General features: G+C 43.0%; 1 protein-coding gene across 2 annotated transcripts; it reads right to left on the reverse strand.

Moving 5' to 3' along the window:
• Positions 1 to 7,740: 7,740 nt before the first annotated feature.
• On the reverse strand, positions 7,741 to 12,997 carry MCFD2 (multiple coagulation factor deficiency 2, ER cargo receptor complex subunit). Of its 2 annotated transcripts, none has more exons than XM_080998221.1 (4): positions 12,847 to 12,997; positions 10,520 to 10,672; positions 9,686 to 9,845; positions 7,741 to 9,182 (listed from the first exon to the last, which is right to left on the reverse strand). In XM_080998221.1, exons 1-4 carry the CDS (start codon positions 12,855 to 12,857, stop codon positions 9,051 to 9,053), a joined length of 456 nt encoding a protein of 151 aa, XP_080854347.1. In that variant the 5' UTR covers positions 12,858 to 12,997; the 3' UTR covers positions 7,741 to 9,050. The 2 variants fall into 2 exon arrangements, with proteins under 2 accessions (XP_080854347.1, XP_080854348.1); XM_080998222.1 differs by having other exon boundaries at positions 12,790 to 12,957.

Below are 12,997 nucleotides of genomic sequence, written 5' to 3' on the forward strand. Positions count from 1 at the left end.
GAATCGCTGTGTCGTCTGATATGTTCGCCCACAACTTAACAGTGAGCTCCACGTTGGGCAAAAGATTCCTCAATTGCAGGGGGTTGGACTAGATGACCCTCGTGGTCCCTTCCAACTCTACAATCCTATGATTCTTTTAATCTATGTATTTCCCAGGAGACTTAACCATCACCTTCCTTGAAGCAGGACCCAGACTTCACACAGACAATGAAAATCAACAAGGAAAGTGTCAGGGAGAATACGCTGGGAAGTTCTGGACAACGCTTGCTTTGACACGTCATCTAAACTCCCTGCAAACAGAACAGGATGCATGCTTGATAAAGGGGTCTTCTGGAAGTCTTGTCTTTGAACAAAACCAGCCCCAGTGCTTGAGTTCACCTCTGCACAATGCATAGAATCTGATTGTCTTTTTTGCAGCTCCCTTTTTGGAAGGCATTACTGGAAGGGGGGAAAAAACATATAAAGAGACTTTACCAGCCTATAAAGTGCTACACAATCTAATTTTAAAGTAAACGTAGGCAATCTCAAGATTGTACAGTTCTGATGGATGGGATGAGGGTGCAACTCTTTTTTTTTTTTTTTGGAGGAGAAGAAGGTAAATGTCAGAAGATTAGATTTCACAGTTTCGATCCAAACGCTTCCGATAGACTGGCAGGTCAGCGTTAGTTCAAGTATTATAAATAGCACAAAGGTAGTTCCACCAGATCCTAGCCTTGGTGGTCTCCACTTGGGAAGTTTTCTAGCAGGCCGAGGGCCAAATATTTCTCAGCCCTGTTAATTCAGTAAAGAAGAAATGATCACCAAGAATGACTCAGAGCCACTAAATCAAGTGAGCTTGCACTGTAAGCCCTTTAAATGCGGGAGTTCACATTTTACAAGCAGATGGGTATGTGTTGGATTGAACAGCTATTTCCAGGCAGGCCACTGACATGACGGATGGAGGAAGCGCTTTGAGGCCAGGCTCATGATGTGCAACAGGCCGTGCCAGAATAAAGCCTAGAAAATGATGTGTTCCTTATGCATGAAATCCCAGGGAAAAGGTTGGCGATTGATGAACTCTTGCAGCTCCTTGTTGTGCCTTATTGGAAAAAGAGCACCCAATGCTTGCTTGGTGGTAACACGGGTGGCGCTGTGATCTAAACCACTGAGCCTCTTGGGCTTGCCGATTGGAAGGTTGGCGGTTTGAATCCGCAAGACACAGTGAGCTCCCGTTGCTCTGTCCCAGCTCCTGCCAACCTAGCAGTTTGAAAGCATGCCAGTGCAAGTAGATAAATAGGTACCACTGCAGCAGGAAGGTAAATGGTGTTTTTGTGTGCTCTGGTTTCCGTCACGGTGTTCCGTTGCGCCAGAAACGGTTTAGTCATGCCGGCCACATGACCTGGAAAGCTGTCTGTGGACAAACATCAGCTCCCTCGGCCTGAAAGCGAGATGAGCGCCGCAACCCCGTAGTCGCCTTGGACTGGACTTCACTGCCCAGGGGTTCTTTACCTTTAACCTTTGGGTTATGCTAGCATCTACCTACAAAGCTTCAGGTGGGAATTTTGCATGCAGAGGCCTGAGGTTATAATTGATGGGACTGTTAAGCAATGCTGGAAGCATTGTGTTTTGGAAAGACCTTGACTACTCCAGGGCTCGCAGTTGTAACCGGTCATATTTTGTTCATTATTGATCAACTTCTGTGCAGGAATTGCATGGTATCTTAGGCTAAGAGATGGTGAGTCACTGGCACAAGTTCACCCATTGGACTTCATGGAAGATCAGGGCTTTGGATACATAGACCTTGTCGGCCTAGCCAGGTAAGTAAGAGGATCAGAGTTCAAGGACACATTCCAGCCAGGCAAAGCCAACTTGAGGACGTTTTGGAACAGGATCAGTGAGGGCTGTGGCTTGGGGAGAGAGATAGTAGCCTAGAGAAAGTCCCAAGGGACAGATGGAGACGCCTGGAAAACTGCATTCAGTCCCTGACACCTCCTTTCAGCCAGATCCTCAGCCAGCTGAAATGCAACATTTGGCTTTTAATTAGAAACGCAAGCAATCTCACAAAGAAAAGTTAGACTGCTAGCCTGAAGAAGAATCTCTGTTAAAGAAAATGGAAGAAGTCTCTATCCAGCCTCTATGTGAGTATTTTCCTTCCTCATTCTATGGACTTCCTCTATGCTAATCTGTTGTAAACTATTTTTAAACTTGAAGGCCTCGTTATTACCGTACTCACTTTCCAGACCAATGAGGGCCAGTCGGTAACCCTGGTGCTCAAGACAGATAATGCCATTGCTCTATCTCTACACCAGTAGCCACCAGCTCAATAGTCTGGCATTGTCATCAGTGGTGCCTGGCATCCGTTGTGTTAGCCAAGTCACTTAAATAATGCGGACAGAGAAAATAAATCCAGAAAACACTTTACTGAGGAAAACTGAACAAAAGCAGCGTATAATTTGAGGAGAAAGTAATAGAGAGGTTTTGTCCTTCTACATCAGGCCTTGTACACAGCAGGAAAGCATCCAAACAAATGCACAGAGGAAAACTCCCTCAGAACTACAGAGTCATTCAGAGCACATGCTACCTCAGCAAACATGGTGCAACTCTGCCTGGTTGCTAAGCAACACCTACACCCATCACCCACTTGGCTAGTTGACTTTATACAGATTTAACCCTTACAATGCACAGGAAATAAATCTCTGCTTTTGCCTTTTCAGCACATTGGGATTGGTAGGGCAAACGACTAGGAGTCCAACACTAGGCGGAACCAGAGCCAATGGCAGGCTGAGATAGCCAAGTCCAGTTTCGTTCCCCCTGCTCCACGGGTGCTTTAGCTGAGATTCCTGCATGGCAGGGGGTTGGACTAGATGACCCACAGGGTCCCTTCATGAAGCCAACAGGCAGTAGCACCCCTGGATTCATGGTTAGTAAGAAGGCAGGGCAGCCGAGGGAAGGCTGAGGTTGGTGCGGCAATGCCCGCTTTTGGCCTAATGGACCCAACTCCTCTTATTGCTGTTGGATTGCGAGGGGTGAGAACTCCTCCCGCCCTTCGCACAAGTCTCTTTTTAAGCATTCCTGCAGCCGAGAACATCATGTCTTTTCTCTCATTACAAGACAGACAGGGAGGAGCAGCCGTTCAAGTTTCCAGATGCAGAGAGATTTAGCACAACTGCTGGCCGTCCTGCCAAAACGAAGAAGAGAGGAAGCAAAAATAATAACTCTGTACTGCCAAGGATTTTCAGGGACAGAGGGAGGTCTGCAGCTGCACCTATACCCACTTCTCCTTTGGCAGCAGATATACATACATACATACATACATACATACACACACACACAGGAATGACATGAGAAAGGACCTTTAATATGGCTCAGGAGTGAGCATGAATTCAGTTTTCTGCACACATCTCTGAAACGGAACATATTTTTTTCCACCACCCCGATGGAAATTTCGGCCGACTTATTTATTTGTTTTATATCCCTCCCTTCCTCCCGAAGGAGCCCAGGGCAGCAAACCAATCATTAAACAATTTTTAAAAACCACTTTAAAACAATTCCAATAGAGATGCAGGCTGTGAAAGATCTCAACTTAAAAGGCTTGCTTATTGATTATTACTTATCATGAAAAAGGCCTGTCTATTTCTGGCAACGACTCACCTTGAGAGTCGCACAGTCATCTGGCCTGTGTATTTTACTTGCTTGTCTGTGCAATATGTTTTCTTATTAATGGCAGGGAAGAAAAAAAGACCTCTGAAATTGGCTTCAGTTCTCAACAGACACTGGCTTCCAGTAGGAGAAAGCAGCCAAGCTAATAAATATGAACAGTCAGGTGTCAACCCCTGGCTGAGCCCTTCTTGACAATCTTCTAAAGGTGGCTGAATGTCTTCGTCTAAAGTCCAGCTTTAAGTCAGACTCTAAAAGAGGCATGGATAAGATCTCCATTGGTATGATCAAGGTGTTGTTGTTTTGTTTTAAAACAAAGGTGGATTGCCAGAATCGCATCAAAGCAAGAGTCCCGGATAAAGACCTTGGTCACAATCCAACATTAAGAAGATTTAAGCCCGTCGATTTCAATATTATTTGGATGCACTATATTTCACTCTGGGTTGCAATCTTTGCTTATTTTCCCTAGGGGTTGGGGGCTTTCCCCCCCACTAGTGTGGGGGCCAAATTCCCTTCTGGTCTACTTTCTGAGTGCCGTGGGAACTCTGAACTACACAATGCAACATTTTGCTGAGGGTCTCACTTGTCGTTTTGTATGGTTATTGTATCAGATCCTCATTCCATCTGTCCTTTTAATTTGTTGTTGTTGTTGTTTAGTCGTTTAGTCGTGTCCGGCTCTTCGTGACCCCATGGACCAGAGCACGCCAGGCACTTCTGTCTTCCACTGCCTCCCACAGTTTGGTCAGACTCATGTTTGTAGCTTCGAGAACACTGTCCAACCATCTCGTCCTCTGTCGTCCCCTTCTCCTTGTGCCCTCAATCTTTCCCAACATCAGGGTCTTTTCCAGGGCGTCTTCTCTTCTCATGAGGTGGCCAAAGTATTGGAGCCTCAGCTTCAGGATCTGTCCTTCCAGTGAGCACTCAGGGCTGATTTCCTTAAGAATGGATAGGTTTGATCTTCTTGCAGTCCATGGGACTCTCAAGAGTCTCCTCCAGCACCAGAATTCAAAAGAATCCATTCTTCGGCGATCAGCCTTTTAATTTGTGGGCCCACATCAAATATGAAAATATCCCAGCACACCACTCACTCATGCATGCATTACTTGTAGTGAAAGGCCAGTAGCAATGTGGTGAATTGTGTGTGTGTGTGTGTGTGTGTGTGTGTGTGTAGGGGAACAGTTAGGGAGAGAGGTGTCAGCTTGCGAGGGCAATTGGGGGCCTCCCTGTTGTGTGCATAGCTGGACAGAAGCTTCCTGGGCTTTGGGAAGGAAGCACAAGGCTTTAATACTTTAATACTCTAATTTACCAGTAACATTTTAAGGACTACTAGCCTAATCCCCCTAGTCCACTGACCGCACGTCCCTGTGAGAGACCATTGGTATGTAAGTTTAAAGGTACCTTCACTTGTTTCTGCTGAAATGGATCCCTCTTTTTTCCCTTTGAGGAGGAACATTTCAAGAATGGAAAATGTGAATATGGCAACAGGCCTTAATGGAAAGATTGACAAAGCAAGTACAAAGAGACAAACAAACATGGGAGATGATGTCATATGACAGTGGGGCGGGGTCATTCTGTGGACAGCTAGTAAAACTGGGACCTCAACACTCGCTTCAGGTCAGAACTTCCCTGGAGGGACTTGATAGGTTGAGATGAAACAATGCATTGCTCTTCCCTGTTCTTTCTCCCTACATATTATGAAATACAGTGGTACCTTGGGTTATGTACTTAATTCATTCCGGAGGTCCGTTCTTAACCTGAAGCACCACTTTAGCTAATGGGGCCTCCTGCTGCTGCCGCACCACTGGAGCACGATTTCTGTTCTCATCCTGAAGCAAAGTTCTTAACCTGAAGCACTATTTCTGGGTTAGCGGAGTGTGTAACCTGAAGCGTATGTAACCCGAGGTACCACTGTAATAACATAAAAGGTATGTGTTGTATACCAACCAAACCAAACCAAACATCACTTTAATGCATTGTAATTTTTTTTATTACATGTTCTTGATATATATGAAAACATTTTTTGAAAGTTGTTTAAAAATAAACTTATTATGGTAATTAATAATGTTCGGAGTCCTGAACATCCTCAAAGTGCAATGCATTTTATGGAGAAGTGAAAGATTCCGCACACTCACATATGAGTGGCTTCGTTTAAGCAAGCCTCATTCATAAGTTTGTAAAATGTCACATTGGAAATGTTGCTAATAGGATCATATTCCAGAAAATGGAGTAGGGGGCAGAGAGAGAGATGAGGTGCAGAGACTTGGACAAGGTGTTTAAGAGATGCAAAGGAAGAAGGAAAAAATGAGGTCACCTCGTGCATTTTTTCAAAAAAGCGCATTTGGCTTGTCATAGCTCAAGCGCTTTGGACTCCATGCAAAACTTTTGGCTTCATCTATTGGTCTTGGCAAGGACAGGTGATTTTGAAGAGCCTTGGCCTGTTTAATGACAGAATTACTGAGAGAGGGGTGTGTGATGCAGTGATTTCGATGCAATGTTCTGAACGCCTTTTGTTGGCGTCGGCTGCGTTTTCATAATACAGTAAGTGTTGAGAGCGCATAGACTAGGGTAACCTTGCCTTGTTACAATAGCAACAGGTGATGAACCTGGGGCCTTCTTAAGGCCAATAAAAAACAGTTTTTTGTTCTCTTCCTTTCAACAGTTCCAATTTACAAACCCTAAAAGCAGCAAATGTAATCTGTCGTGCCATCTAGTGGCTACTGCATGCATTCCCTTAGCACTGAATCCTCTCACGAGAAGGAAAACTCTGATCCTAAATCTCTGCTAAATCTGTGGCTATGATCATTCGTGAGAAAGGCTTTGGGAGTAAACCCCAAGGAAAATTCCGTACCTGATGCCTCGCAGGACATCTTGGGGAGAAGAAACGGCAAGGGAGAAAACCCTACACAAATCCAGAGTGGGGTCTGTAAGATGGATGACGCCTTGTAGGCCTCATTCTGGCAACCCCTGCAGCCAAGCTGGTGTCCAAATCATTGCTCTGCTTTCCTTTGGACCACATCAGCGAGGTCAAGAGCGGAGTCTTGTTGTCTGGGCAGCTCAGGACCTTCATACACACTGCCCAGGGTTCTGCACTTTGGTGCTGCTAAGGCAGAAAAAAATGATGCTGTGGGAGGCCGCAGTTACAGATGAAACTTGAAAAATTAGAATATCATGGAAAAGTTCATGACATGACATGCAAAGCGAGATATGTCAAGCCTTTACTGCCGCATTGAGGCAGTAATTGATGCAAAAGGAGCCCAAACCAAGTACTGAGTACATAAGCATGCTTCTGCTTCTCAGAGGTCCAATATTGCTCTATTTGCAATCCTTGTTTTGCTGATTTTATTTAATATTCTAATTTTCTGAGACTGTTGATGTGGGGTTTTCATCAGCTGTATGCCATGATCATCACAATTATAACAAATAAAGGCTTGACATATCTCGCTTTGCATGTCATGAGTCTATCTCATATATTAGTTTCACCTTTTAAGTTAAATTACTGAAATAAATGAACCTTTCCATGATATTCTAATTTTTCGAGTTTCACCTGTATGTGTTACTGGTCTCTGCAGCCACAGTGATTCTGCAGCCGTTTGGCTTCATCCCCAGAGGAACACTCCATTGTCTTTCGAGACAGACGGGTACCAAATGCCCAAGAGAGTAAATGGAGGAATGGCTTGGTAGGGAGAAAATGATTTAGCACTCATCTTTTTACGTCTAGGACCTGAAGAACCAAGCGGGTACTCGCGGCTTTCTGAATGCTGCTGAACTCTCTCATCAACCGCAGCAACCTTGGGATGGTCAAAAGTGGGAGCCCAACAAAGTCTGAAGACACAGGTTGCTCCCCCCCACCCCCCAATTTTAAAGAAAACAGTTTGAAACACAAAAGTTAGAGCTCTGCAAACTTTCCAGCGTGGTCTCATTCAAATGGTATTAGCACGGAAAGATGAGTGAGAAGGAAGACCGGTATAGGAAGCAAATATATTTGCAGAATTTATGCATATTTCCCATGTTCGAGGGGGTAAAAGCTTCCAGCACATCGGATTTTATTGTTTTTGTATTTATCACATGAACTATGCTAAAAACCTAACAATTAGACGAACATAGTACAATCCACATTTTTATTACACAGTTAACAAAGGAAGCAATTTTTACAAATGCACTTCATATAAGAATATTTTTTATACAGAAAATAGGTCTCTTACGCAATTTACAGAGGAGCATTTTGGCTTTCTGTTTCTGAATATAGTTCGCTTGATTAAACGTATGCTTCTGTTTTATACAACAGGACAAACAACAGGGCAGTTTAGATTATCACTGTAGATCTGCACAAGGCTGTTAAGACAACATAGATGTATATAGTTTTAGAACCCTTTAGAATAAGCAGACCATTCAAGTATTTAAACACTCGTTATAGAGTTTCTTTTAGGAAAAAAATGAGAAAGTCTTTTCATAGCTCACACCATGAATTTGTGTCAAGGTACACTGGCAAGAACCTTAACATGGCAGCATTTCAGTGTGATTATAAACTTTCATTAGCTAACATAGTTCTTGGCATTAAGACCTCATTGAATGAAAGTATTTAACCTACACTTTCTGAAAACGAACTCCGAAGTAAAATACTGTACTGATGGTGTATAATACACATAACACTAAATATATTAAGTATATAATATATATATATATACTTAATTTAAAATTCAACAACCAGTTTTCTTATAAGGTTATAATTTAAGGAACAGCAAAACCCAGTAAGGTAGTGACAGAACATGAGACAACTGAAAGACAAAAGATGAGAAAACTGAAAGACAGACATATGTCTACAATGACAAACATCTATTTAGAGATTTAGGGTACAGTGCAAAGACTAAGCACTTTTAAACTCATCCATTTTAATGGAGATTTAATTAGCTACTTAACTCTCCTGCTGATAGATCTTGAAAGAGTTTAAACTTGCATCGTGCCTATACTCCCAATTTTTGCAAAATAATAATAATAATGGTGAACTCAAAGCACAAACAAAATCATACTGTTGGTTTTAGGATATAATTATGGCATTTAAGACTCTGTAGTGCTATGACCTTTATAATTAATGCCTTTTTGAGTCCTCCAGAAGTTATTCTGGAGTACAGTGACTTAGATGATAGCTCATTGAAGCAAGTTTTTAAGACAACTGCCAAATAATTTGCTAACACAGATGGGTTGTATTGTTCCATTGTTAACTAATAAGATTGTATCAAATAATAGTTCCCATCGTAATCTTTTTGCTCTCCAAAGTATAAGAAACGAAAGTGTAGCCATCTCACTTTTCTACCATTAATTTTGCAGCCCAAAGGGTAGAGAACACACAAACCAACATACAGTAAGGAATCACATTGTACTGGGTCACATGAACTAAAAGATTTTTAAAGAAATCATCATTCCAGTGACTTTGCAAACTCAGCATAGTCAATGTAGCCATCATTATTTTTATCATCATCACGCAAGACGCCGTCTATCAAACTAATTAACTCCTCATCTTTCATTGTCTGGGTGTGTTCTCCACCTTCCTACAGGAAAAAAGGGGGGGGGGAGAGATAGATTGGTTTTAGCAGACGAGCACATTTGGAAATCAGAACGGTCCCACTCTGTATTCTGCCCTTGAGGGCTGCACTTGGGTTTCCTAGAAATTAGCTAATGAAGGCTAGAAAAAAGTTGAGTGGGCCTGGCAGGTCTTAGACTCAGAAAGGTACAAAACAAGATTTTTCAATTTGACCGTCTCTCAAAGAGTGCTGCATCTCCTCCGCTCACCCACCCCTCAAACCAGGTCACACTTAAAAACTATTGGCAAGTTTTGTAATCTACAGGTTATTTAAAATTTGGTATAGCGTGGAATCTTTGAGAGAGCTGATCCCCACGGGATAAGTCTTTGGATTAAACTGCCACTATATATATATATATATATGCAAAATGTTATAGACATTTCCAACCCATATATATTAAAAGATAAGCTTGCTCACAGACACTGTTCACCAGCCTATCAGATTTTCTGTTCCAGGAAATTAGCGCTCACCTCTTTGTGAACATGTGAGATGGCAGTGGCAAGTTCAAGCCCATCAAGCAGATTGTTGCCATCGTAGTCATGCATTTTGAAGTAATGAAGCTGCAGCTCTTGTGGCGACATCTCAGATTCTGGTTTGTCAATGACGCCTTCTAAATGTTCCATGATGTGGCTGCAGAGTAAGAATACGACGAATCTTAGTGCGCACCGATACAACCACACACCCACTGAATGTAACGAACATGCAGATGTGTGCATATAGGTAATGCAATATGCATTTAAAAGCCAGACTTCGATTGAAATGTGGATACTATCTTCAGAGAGATGGGACCACAGCAGAGAGGAAAGAGAACTAATCTTCTCCCCCACACAGTCCCAAGACTGCTTGAGCTTCCCCTGAGACTATTTACTGTATATAACAACAACAACAACAAAAAAACACATGTTAGTTGCAGTCATACCAGGTGGACTACATGAAACAGAGCTTATGAGAGATTTTACAGGCAATATAGCCGTCGGCCATGCTTGCAGAGGCTGATGGGAGTTGTAGTTCAGCCACTTTTGGAGGGACAAAGGCTTCCCGAACTAACCTAAACAGAGCCCAATGGGAACTGAGTGTGCTCAGTAACCACAGCATGCTGACTGACTGGTGTGTTTCTTTGTGTGTGCGGGGGATGAGACAGAAAGTCAGGTGGGAGGGGAAATGGAGTAGGAAAAAGGCTGGCTGGCTGGCACTCTGCACTGGAACACTTTGTTGAATTCAATTCTGCTATTATATCAAATGCCATATCAGACCCTCCTTTCCCCCACTTATTTATATTGAGTGTGACTGCAGAGAATACATACTCCTTATCTTGTACCATGTTCTTATCAAGACGCACGTTTGCCTGATGACTCCCATCTGCGTGGTCCTCTGCAAAAGAGGACATAGAAGATGCAAGGACTAGGCAACAGAGGAAATATAGCGTAGAAATCCTTGGTTGTGTAACAGCCATGGTCCTAGCAAAAAAAAAAAGACAGAGTGACCATTTAGTTGGAAAGGCAGCTAATAAATGTTATGATTAATTAAATACATATAAGAATAAAACAACAACTACTACAATTGTGGGTAACAATCAGGCATTTATACCTTTTAGAGTCTCTATTTCCTTATTCCTCCTACCACCTGCATTTTGGGTTTCCACAACCAAAACTGAGTTGCCATGAAAAGCCACAATGAAAATATGTTCTAGGTATTGACAGATGCACAGTAATAAGGCCACCTGCCTAGCTATGCCTTCTTACTTCAAAAGACTGGCTGTGTCATGCTTACATATTGTTAAACCTCATTTTCAGTAGGGAGTCCAGCATCTGTTAACCAGGAACTTGTTTGGTATTCAACCTTTAGCTGAACACCTGGCACAGTTCAAAGTAGACTTTCACACAGGTGGAATAGGCAGTCTGGGATGTAAATGAAGGAATCAAGGAGCACAGCTGTCTGCCAGGAAACCTTTACATTTCTTGAGATAACATCAAGCTTATTGCAAATTCTGCATATTCACTCAAATGCCAAAGTCTAATTACCTAATTTATTGTGACACTATGTGTAACGTGTCACATTTAAGGTTCTACATACTTCCTCTTTTCCCATTTTAAACTACAGTATTTCCTACTGTAAGGCACTTTGTGCAGAGACCTTTTAAATAGCTAAGAACTGTCAATTGCACTTAATGCAATTCAGCACACAATGCATGGCAGTCAATTACTGGGACAAGGGTGTGAATATTAAGAGTTTAACAACAATGTGCATTGCACCCACAGGACTTAGAATCAGGCTGGATTAAAAAGCTAATGGCAGAGGTGGCATTTCCTCCTCCCCTCCAACTTTATCTATTCACTATGGGTACAACAGCTGTTACTTGCTACATGTGCCCACTAAATAAGTCTATCTCCCAACCATACGTTTTAATGTAGTCATGCCTGAACCCTTTAAAAAAATAAAAATCCAGTTGTTTAGTGGATCTGGAATTTCTAACCATTTTAATACCATAGGGGAGGAAATGCGGTGTGATAGTAACTGAGTATCTCCTAGCATATGGTGGGTGCTAAATACAAACCAAATAGAAGTACTACTAGTAGTTTCTATTTGTTTGAACCCAGATTTGGGATTTTGCAAGGCACTATCAACAAACCTTTAGACTTTGAAGTACAAAGACAAACCTCTAGAAATCGTTGACCCCTTGGCCCCCTGTTAACTCATTCCCCCCTTCCCTTCATCAAGCATAAAGCAGTACATACACAACTTAAGCCATCTCCCAGCTCTCCAGTTCTGCTTGGTAAGCAAACCTGGAACTAATTCCAGCAGCAGCTGGAACAATACAACTGTAATGTGAAGAAATGAAAAGGAAAGCACATATCCTCTCCCCTCTTCCCCGTTTTTTTGTTGTTTTTTTGACTTGTACTCCGCCAATTAAATTTTGGCTAAAAGTCTGGGCATTATTTGATCAGGGATGAGGTTTATAACTGGAAACAGCTCTCTCACTGGAGTTTTTTCCCCCCTGTGAGCGGTTTACTCCTATTTACTAACCTGTAAGATGATTAACATTGTTTCCTATTCTGCTTTTCTGGGCTGGGGAAAGGAGAAGAGATATTGAAGACAGCCTGCAACGCAGAAAAGCGACAGCACATTTTCTCCCTCTTTCTTTTTAGAGTTTTAAAAAAGATTTTTAATGTTAGAGGAATTGGGCCATTCTTATTTTTTGTGCGCGCGGGGGTGGGGATGGGAATAGGTTTCTTAAAACCCATCCACCCCCTTCTATGGCAAAACAAATGCCCATTGGTTTCAACAGGTCTACTCTGAGCAGGGCCGACAACCTGAGGCAACCTTTTTTAAAAATATATATATTGGTGGTTGATCGGTCTGCTTTCCTTTCTGAATAAAAGCTGCCCGCCCCGCTTTCCAACGCTGTTCAAGGCAGGGAATGCTGCCCCATAGAACTCAACAGGGCTTGGTCCTGCAGCCACTTACGCGGGAGTAAGCCCCACTGAACTCTATGGCTTCTTCTAGGTAAGAGTGCCCTGTTAATGCCTCAGGTGGCGAAAGCCCAGGACAATGGGGACTGACTCCACCGCCTCACCTGCTCCCAACGCCGCCAGCTACTCCTAAAGCGACACCGGACGAAGTTTGGACCTACCCGGCCACCATCGCCTCCTCTCGCGGCCACCCCTGAACTCTCCGCGCTTGCGTCCTGCCACCGCCCAACTCTCCGGCTATTGGCTTCGGCCCCCTCGGAGTTTTACGTCGAACGCCCAGGTGCGGCGGCCAGATGCCACGCCCCTTTCCCT

This window comes from Podarcis pityusensis (assembly GCF_964106645.2).
Source record: "Podarcis pityusensis genome assembly, chromosome: 3".
Classification (NCBI taxonomy): domain Eukaryota; kingdom Metazoa; phylum Chordata; class Lepidosauria; order Squamata; family Lacertidae; genus Podarcis; species Podarcis pityusensis.

Excerpts from the sequence above, each read along its gene's own strand:
- MCFD2 (XM_080998221.1), bottom strand. Across the intron at positions 9,846-10,519 it reads AACATGGTACAAGATAAGGA|CCACATCATGGAACATTTAG; the intron begins GTATGTATTCTC and ends CTTACTCTGCAG. Across the intron at positions 9,183-9,685 it reads TCTCACATGTTCACAAAGAG|GAAGGTGGAGAACACACCCA; the intron begins GTGAGCGCTAAT and ends TTTTTCCTGTAG.